Source organism: Amia ocellicauda, chromosome 16 (assembly GCF_036373705.1).
Source record: "Amia ocellicauda isolate fAmiCal2 chromosome 16, fAmiCal2.hap1, whole genome shotgun sequence".
Classification (NCBI taxonomy): Eukaryota; Metazoa; Chordata; class Actinopteri; order Amiiformes; family Amiidae; genus Amia; species Amia ocellicauda.
In genome coordinates, this window is record NC_089865.1 from 10,596,651 (window position 1) to 10,606,757 (window position 10,107).

Here is a 10,107-nt window from a genome sequence, read left to right on the forward strand (position 1 = left end):
GCTTCTACAATCTGCTGTAGCATTTCCACTGCTATTGCTGTCGGAAACCAACAGAGAACTCTGACAGCAGCCCGGTTTGGTGACATTTTTGCCTTTTTAGAAGGGTTGTGGATTCAAAGTAGACTTAAGAAATAAAGATGTCTGGATTCAAACAATCAAAGCTGCCAATCTCAGTCCCTCACAAACAAATACATGTGAAGACTTAAGAGAGGAGACTCTGGGGCAGTGATGCTCATAAAACCACTGGAGCAACTGGACAATAGGAAATGTATGCTTAAAAAAGGGTCATAGAACAGGAAATCATTTGTTGAAAAATATAATAATTAACATTTTAGTAAATGTGCACTGTACAGTAAACCAAACTCTTGCAAAATATCCTTGATTCTAATCCTTTACTTTACTAAAGATACAAAACCCCAGTGATCAAATTTACAGTACAAATTCTTACAATACAAACGTAAATGTATGTACATACGTGAGAATAAGGTGAATAGAAGCAATCCTAAGCATGAGTAACTGAGGAACCATAGTTTTCCCAACCACACACCTTTAGTCATGCAACAGTATAAAATGCCTACCATTACTGGCCTCTGGCAGAGGAGTAATGATGCAAAATACTCAGAAAATGCTTCATAAGATCATAGCTGCTTTGTTAACAATAAAATCTGCTTTCAATGTAATGCTTTACCATATAAATGCATTATTCATGCAGTCAGGCCAAAGGGACTTAATCATAGTTTGGTAAATCTGGGAACATTCAAGATATTAATTTCATAACAACCCAATTTTAATATGCCGCATGTTGTCAGTAAACTCATAACTATAAGAAATGTCCATATGACGAAAACATCTCCCAGATAGCGTTCCCACCATGTCTCTCTTTAAGAGTGTGTGGTTTTATATCCAGATGCACACATCTATAATACTTTACTGGAATCTGCCCAACAGCTGCATCAACATCTGACATTTTTATTGTATTGTAGAAGACATAAATGCTGCAGCCTGATTGCTTGCAATTAGATGTTTTGAAATGTCCTGTACTTTAACAACACAATGTTGTATCCATCTTTAACACACAAATGCCAAGAATGAATCATATACAACAAAGAAATGACATAGTGAAGATCCTACCAACAATGACCAACACAGAGTAGTGTGTGTTGCTTTAAAAAAATCCTTACATTGGAGAAAATCACTTTATTTTAAGTATCAAGAGATTTCCACACAAATATAGCAATTTGGAAAATGTGTCAGATGATACTTAAATTGTAACAGTTATACAAAATTGCTACATATAAAATATCAATATATGCATTTATATATAACCACATATATGCATTATTCCTTCATAAATCTGCCTATAATCTTACCATCAGCTCTGCAGATATATTAAATGACAACAATTGTTTTAAATAATATTCATATTATATACATATATTTCCAATAAACTTGTATCTGCTATGGAACAGAATGGAAAGGTAATAAATCACAAAGCTTCTATTTTATTAAAGTCTTGCCTGGAAAAGTACATGTCAAGCATCATTCAAAATGTATTAAAAAATATATTCTGAATGACATATTAAAATTATTTGGCAGATGTTTTTCAGCAAATAAGGTGAATGTGAAAATGTGATAGAAAAATAACACTGAAAGATGATAATATTAGAAGTTGCTCAGATGCATCAAATAAATATCATATTAATAGTCTTTCCAGTTAGCCATTTGAAGAACTCATTTACCATTAAATAAACTCAGAAAAATAACACTCTTTAATTGTGTTAATTACTTTAAACTTCAAATTCATAACTAATAAACTATTCATTCAAACCTAAAGAATGAATGCATTATAAGTGCACTTAATTTATACGATGATCTATTTACATTACTTACAGTGACCCGTCACCTTTCAAATCATTTATCATGTCTTTGTTGACATACATCTTTATGGATATCTCAGTAAAACTGCAACCGCTCATTACTAATAAAAGGGAATACAGAAAAGGATAACCTAAATACATTTCCTTCTTTCACCCTGCTACTGATTTTTCCTTCCTCACATCTATTTTTTTTTAAAGAGCTTCTTCACAGTAAGCATAAACAGTGATGAGGGTATTACTGCAGACTGAGCTCTCATTCTATTCATGTCAAAAGTTTCAAGAATGAGTATCATATGAGCACAATAGAAGCCTTTTAGCTTCGTGCTGACATAAAAAGCAGTACAACTATGCTGTTTAATTGTGTACACTCCGCTGCCAGGCAACTCTCCAAACTTTATTGTAAACATTGTATAAGGTTTTTTCAGGATCAGCATAATGGCATTGTTCCTGATGTCTACACTTAATGGCAAATGACAGTTAATACATTCATTCTCACATTTATCATTTTGCTATTGCAATAAAGCCAACCAAAGCATCAAGTACTATTTTTTAAATGATCAAATTGATTAAAGGGTGGTGCTGGTTTGTCAAAGCTCATAAGGAATCACATTGGAATCAAGTAAAATTCATTTTTTTTCAATATAATAAATATCTTTCAGCCTACATAACCCTTTTCAGAATATCCTCGTGACAACAATTTTGGAAAATCAAAATTAATCATATTGAAGCTATGAGCCTTATATGCTCTAATAAATTAAATACACAGCAATAAACATGACGAAAACTTTTAGTATGCAAACAAATATTGGGTATGATAATAACATTACATATTTTATTGCTATTAACTGTCTTCATTTAACTGTTTCCTGATTCTTATTTATTGGAAGCATAACATCAATTTAAGACCTCTGTGGTAATTAATCCTGTTAACCTTAAACTATATTACATATTGTCCTTCATTTATTCGCCTTATTCATCTTTCCTATTTTAGCAACAGATTTTCAGGGGACATAAAGGTAATATTACATATGAGTTTTTTCTCAAATGTTTTTAAAAACTGTACACCATAGAATGCCCTTTGCACAGTCACTCTGTCTCAGATAAAAGAAACTCACTAATAGAGAAATTTCCTATAAAGTGATATACAGCTGATTTGCAATCGTGGTACATTTTCGACAATGAAGCGTGGTAATCCTGCAGCTTTTGTCCAATATGTCACAGAACTATAGCACATGAGAGAGTAAATCCCAGTGCAGTATATGAACTGAACACAATTCTTAAACAATCGCTGCAAAAGAAGACCGTTGTTATCTAACAAAATAGGAGTAGTTTAACACTGCAATATTACTTCATTTTCTGTCACAGAATAAATATTTTAAAAGCAGTTTATGTATGTTTTAAAATCTATAAGTATAAAAAAATCAATTGAAGTGCAACTATACATGCAAACACGTGCGTGTTGTCACTTACAAATTCACCAAGGTCATGTTTTCCCAACTGGATAATACAAATGTCTGCCAACCTATTGGTCCAACCTACTCTGATCAGTTGAGGCCCTGTTTACAGGTTAACAGTTAGCAACCTTTGTCAACTGCCCACCTTGTGTGTATCTATCTATGTGTTTAACAATAATGTATTTTAACCATTGAAACATATAATATGATTCTTTCTTGTCTTTCAAGACTAAAACTGTTTAAATGATGACAGTTATTGTTTATTTATAACATATCGTAATTAATGGCAGTAGTAAAAATGTCCTTATTTGAAAGATTGAAAGTTAAGCTATTTATGGGACAGTGAGCTGTATTATGCTCCTTTGTCAAGGATCAGGGTGGAAAGTGCATCTGAACAGAATGATTTTCACTGCTTAAACAGTAAACACTTTCAATTGCACTTAAACGTAATCACATGGCAAACATATTTTGTATGTTTATTTCATACAGCTGGATACAGGGGGAGTGAATAACATGTTAAAAGATTTGTGCAATATTAAGTATTTCACAATATATACATAATAAGATATAACAACATATAAATAATATATAAATATGAACATTCAAATTGTGTCTTATTTTTTGTGTGGGCTAAAAGGGGGAATCTTAAATAAATATAGAAATATGTGTGTCCATAAGACATAACAAATTAATCTTAAAGGTACTGACCACTTTCGTTCTGTGTGTTATATAGACTTCATCTTCACATCATACAAATATATGTGTATCATAAAACGTATTCAGATAAACTTTGACGAGCCTAATATTTCAAACTCAAACTAACTCAGCGTAGGATAATATGTTTTGATTATTTTAATTTTATGTCTCCGAATTATTAAAAAAATATATAGAAAAATATACTTTCTAACCAGTTACAGTTGTATGCATGCTCGATAATAACCTATGCTTTTTGACATTTAAATGATCTTGAATTACTCCAAACAATAATAAGTACTATGAGTAGGCATTATCAGCATAAGGGGTTTAAACCTAGCTAAGGATCCTACCCACATTCTAGTTATAAGCCATTACTACAGTTTTTCCCTCTTTAATTATTTAGACGGAAAGTAAGCCACCTGCTCCTACATTAGCTATATTAAATGTTAGGAACTTTCTTATTCAGCCTACTAAAAGCTTGTTGAATTATGTGTATGTAGAATATATAAATGTACAAGAAGCAGTCATTTTCTTTCACAAAGTATTAATCCATTATTCATATGTTTAAATGTTACATAATAGGAAGGAATGCCCTTAAGGGACCCTGCAATTTAATATGCAGTCAAGCCTATTAAACATGTATGGTGCTTAATAAGCGATGTAATGGATCCTGCACCTAGACCTTTCAAAGTTGGGCAGTTGATCTGCATGTGCCAGTGAAATGGCTGGAAAGGGTTTCTAAAAATGCAGAGTTCCCACACATCGGTCTGGCAAAGAACCTTCATTAAGGTAATTGGGAAAGATCATATCAAGATAATTAACATTCTTACTAAATGATGAGACACAATTACAACCCTTTTCACAACGGAGTGGCTTTACAGTAGTCTTTTCAAAACACATTTGCTAAAAAACACACATAAGAAAACCAATGATATACATACACGGTAAGCTGGATGTTTTAGATTCAGATTCAGAAAATATCAAGGTTATTTAGGCTTCTTTAACCACTGATAACAATGAATGAAGAAAAACGTTTCTTTTTAATAAAACCTGCAAAAGCTATGGCAATGTTACTGAAGAGAATCAAAGGTTTATATCAGAGCAATCAAATATTTCTAAATAGCAGCTTATGCATCAGGCGTAGCCAACCATCACTGGTTGTGCAAAATGTACATTGTGCAATTATCTCAAGGGCAGGATGTCATGCTCCTAACAGACACCCATACCACACAACACAAACCACCAAAATCAAGGCTCAAATTTGCTGATTAATTTAATTAAGCAATATCCACTGATTCTCTCTCATATTACAGAGCTAACAACCTCCTTTCAGGGGACACAATCCTTTGAAATGTTATAATCAAATAAAAGAAGTGCCTTAGAATAACTGAACAAAATCAGAAGTATCTATTTATGGAACTGTAAAGGTATTTAAAGAAATATACTAGCATTAAATTACAGCAAGACAATTACCATCATGTTCAAACAACACCCCCTTCCTGATGTACTGCTCGAAATGATTAACATACATTAGACTGCAGTGATGCCTCATCTCACTGATGCCTGTAACTTCTCTGTGCCACCAATGTCCAAGAAACAACATACTTATTCTGCTTTTCAAAATGTAATTTAATATAGAAATTACAAATATTTTCATAGTTTTTTATAATAACAAACAATTAAACATAGTGATGTAGATTAATGCAGCACCTATGCAACCTGGATTTTGATTTAATTTTTAATTAACAATTTATAATCAGAGACAAGCTTATAATTACAGCGGAAAGCACTTTTGCCTGCCTGCGGATGCATCCCTTCAACTTCACCGACTGTCCTACATGCTGGTATTTTTTCAGGTCTTTTTCACACCTATATGGGTTCATTTAATTCAGTCGGATTTAAGAGGCCATGCACTCCAAGACCACAGACAAGATGATCTGTCTGTAGCTTTCCAAATAAATTACAGGTTCAAGAAACAGAATTTGTATCCTAACCTTGTGACAGGTAACTAGAGGTTTTGGAAAATCAAAAGAGGATCACACAAATCAAGTCATTTCAACAGATAAAAGTGTTATGTGCCTTTGAATGATTTGCTTGGTCTTGCAGCATGATGGCACATCACAAGTAGAAGGCTAGGGGAAAGGTAATGTTGCAGTACTAGAAATCTAGATGTTCCTTTCTGTTTTACAGAGATTTTATTTATGCATTTATTGTAAGCCTCCGATGAGAATCTCGACTGTGCAACATACTCTTGCAAGTTAGAGAACACAGAACTGCTGGCTTCTGTTCTTCACAGCTTCACTAATTTAAGTAAATGTCGCATTTCTGTCATCTTCCAGCTGCTCCATAAAACAGGTGACAGACTTTTTAATCGGTTATAGGTTTATTAACCCTTTCCTTTATTAACATTCATTTCACTGGTTTGAAACGTCTTTATTTGCATATTCAAAAATACAAAATGCCAATTTCAATATCTTTCTGATATAAATATGGTGCATATTTTCCAAAGAGCTGTTGCACTATATTTTGCTATAGAACGTCTGATAGTTAGCATTAAATGTAAAATAAACAAGCTAAACTACTACTTATATATTGCTTAACATTAACATCTGGAATAACTTACAAGAAACAAAATATATTTATGATTGTTTATTTGTTTACACTATTTAAATCAGAACTTACTTATACTACGTATCATACAACACTATATAACAAACAAAAGTGTTACTTTCCAGTAGTACTGCAACCCATTTTGTATATTATTATATATGAAAGCAAGCCTGACTTTCTTTTCAATCGGATATCATTTTACAAACAAGTGAAGAGAAACAGATTTAAACCATGATATTATATATGAGCATTTCTCAGCTGATTTGCGACAATGTATTCTTACCAGTAACATGAACTTGAACCCACAGGCATCAGATTACAACATGACTGCATTGCGCTGCAGGGTGACTCTGAACTCCATGCTAATTCACTAGCAAATATGATGTCAACTTCAGCAAAATATGTATTTATCGACAGTGTTTTGTGTCCACACGTATTATACTTCAGACCACAGACCCAACAATTTAGCCTTGCAAGTGTGCTGCGTGAAACAGTTTGGATTACCAGTTCAAATCCAGCTGTAAAACTTAATGATCTTGTAATTGAACCAGGCACAGGCACACTCATAGGCTGTTGTTGCTGCTGTTGTAATATAATAAGCGCACACAGAGTAGCCTCCTTCAATGGCAGCCACGTCAAATGAGTTGAATGCGTTCACTGCTTTGTTATCGATTTTTCCCCGTTTTCTCACATGCAAAGAAACAAGGAGCGGATGCACACCCGAAGTCCGCCGCTACATCAGTTTCAGCCCAGATCTGATTTTCCTTCTGTTGAATAACTGCTTCCCAAAATGTCAGGCAGGAAACCCGAGTCTTGGAGTTGGGATATCTCTGCACAAATGACCGTCCGATAAACCCCTGTGTAACAAATCACCTCCGAAAAACCAAACCCGTTTTCGACAACGTTGAACGAATGGGCTACTACTGGCAGCAGCAGCATTACACTATCCGGTTCAACCAACGTCGTGCAGAAATAACCTACGTTTTAACATTGGACGTGAAACTGAAGCTAGCAATGCAAACTCATGCAAAAAAAAAAAAAACACAAGCAAATAACACGATTGAGTCTAGAAAAAGAAGTGTCCGTACCTTGGTTTGCAGGTACTGGGGGTAGTAGTAGGTGTACTGGGGGTACATCTGTTGTTTCCACACTTTTCCCATGAAGATATGAATGTAACCCCGCAGTGCAGGAACTGAAGGTGACTTCAGTGTTTCCTCCTGCTCCTGGCTTCCTCCGTTTTCTAGCAGCAGACCTCACCCCAGACCGGCTGCACAACACAGGGGGCACTGGAGCTCCTGTCTCCGAGGAGCAGCCTCTTTGTGAGATGTGGTCACATCATAAATAAGCCCTTGACTGTCCTGCTGCTATCAATACAACTATTTTCTTTTATGTGGAGTGAATGGAGAAAGGTAGCAGAGTCCACCATGTGTACTCCTTTGCAAAAGCAATCAACTCTTTACATTTTAAAATGATTTATTTATCCCATGATGGTGTTGCTATGGGTGTAAAGTGAAGGTCCATAACAATTTTTTAGCCATTTCCCCGTCCCTAGCCAACTGCACATTTGAAGGTAAGCCAATTCTGCCAATTCTTTAATTAAAACTCTAGAATGGGATATAAACTTAATACTAATTCCACATTGAGTTCAACTTAGGCTTACTTTTGTTGTGCTGTACCTTTTTTCTTTAATTGTTGTTCTTTAACTTACGTGTTAATACATGTAACTGGGTCATAGAGACATTGGTTGACTTTCCACATGTGTGGTGCTTAAAATGGTTCACACCTTGCTATTAGAGATGTCATCATCATTCATGGTGACACTTTTTTCCACGGCCCCTTCCTTGCCCTGTTAATGTCAGCGTGTTGAAGAGCATGCCTCTCACTCTCAGTGGGTTATATGGTCCTGCCTCCAGGGCAGGGTGGGGGACCCAGGGCTTTCCACAGGGGGTAAATACTTTGACTGCTGCTGTAGTTTTGAGGAAAGCAAACAAGAGGCAGGGCTCACCGGTGACTGAAAATAGCAATGACTTTTGAAAAAAGAGCCTCACAAGCTAAGGAAAGGGTAGAACTAATTTACTGATAATAACTTTTAAACAATGCATCAAGGTATAGCTAAATGTAAGAGGCTGCCACACATGGCAGACTCAACCCCCAGAAATGACTAGTTGTTTTCCTTAGACAAAAAGGTGTGTCATATTTATTTAGTTTTTTCATAGTCTGAGTAGTATAGAACAATTCCTTTATGTTTTTCTGACCTTCGTTTTATACGAGCCTTCAAAAAAATTATACTTCAAAAAGAAAAAGAGAAGCAAGATGACAATACCTTGTGATCATTACTTAAATATTAAAAACATGCCAGCCTGTGTTATTGATGACCTAGTTATAATATATGAATATTTCACAGTATCATACACTTTACCTAATTGAACAACTAGCTTTTATAAGGAATTAGTTGAAGGGAAATAGGTGTCAGAGTGAGTTAATGTACATGCATGTCACATTTGGAGTCCAGGGACCCTGCTTAATAACAAGTGACAGAGGCAAGCTTGTTCAGCCAATTCCAATCCAATGAAGCCTGTTAGACCTTATTTTAGAAAATGGGATCAGAATTGTTTTCTCAGGTATATTATGCACCTGTTATGATGAATGATTGTTTAATTGCTTATCATAAATATCCATGGATTAAATGAGTTTGTCAAAAAACAACGACACATGTAATTATGATATTACTGTCTTTAAACAAAATGTAAACGTATTACAAAACTAGTGTTTTTCTATTAGTAGTTGACAGATAAATGATAGGGGGGAATCACATTGCACCATTTTTAACTGTGTCAACCTGAATCCAATGTAGGTTGCTAGCAGGGGTTTAATTTGATGGGGGTGAAAAGGGTGTTCACAATTTGTGTCCATCCCCCTCTCACGTAACACGCATTTGGTGAAGTGACATTCTCTGGTTGCTAGTTGACATTTTTCAGTCTTACCTAATTATACAGATGAGAAAAGAGCTATTGAGCAAGGTTGTTGAACAGCATGCAGATATTTCAAAGCAGCAATCCAGTTTGCACATGCCACACGTGACTCAGCTATAAACCACAGAATGTGTCTGGCTCTTGGAAACTGTCATTCTTGACACTTTTGCTTGGCTAAAGTAAGAGAGGATGAGAAATGGATTGTGACAGATCCAAGATTGGCGTTTTGGAAAGCATTTTACTGCTTATAGTGCCTGGATATGCCCTTGACAAAGCCCTGCACTCGAGGTTCATAATTAAAAAGTTCAAAAAACAAAATCATATAGATAAACTATGGCAAAACTATGGAACATGATTGAATATATCTTACAAAAATATAGCATGAACCAGTAATCCTCCAAAATAGCCAGTTCATCAGAAGTTACAGCACATGGTGTTATTTGTGAATGGGGATGTCCCTAAGAAAGCTTTTAAAGGTTATCTACAGGCAACAGGAAA

At 34.9% G+C, this 10,107-nt stretch overlaps 1 protein-coding gene across 3 annotated transcripts in view; it reads right to left on the reverse strand.

The window, feature by feature from the left end:
- The window catches only part of LOC136711976 (RNA-binding motif, single-stranded-interacting protein 1), a 49,677-nt gene extending 41,779 nt beyond the window's left edge, over window positions 1-7,898 (reverse strand). For 2 of the 3 annotated variants that reach the window (XM_066688600.1, XM_066688599.1), the window contains exon 1: window positions 7,726-7,897. In XM_066688600.1, coding sequence (XP_066544697.1) covers window positions 7,726-7,797 — 72 coding nt within the window. In that variant the 5' untranslated portion in view covers window positions 7,798-7,897. Of the gene's footprint in view, window positions 1-7,725 lie in introns of all 3 variants that reach the window. The other variant, XM_066688602.1, reaches the window with a different exon arrangement.
- Window positions 7,899-10,107: the final 2,209 nt, after the last annotated feature.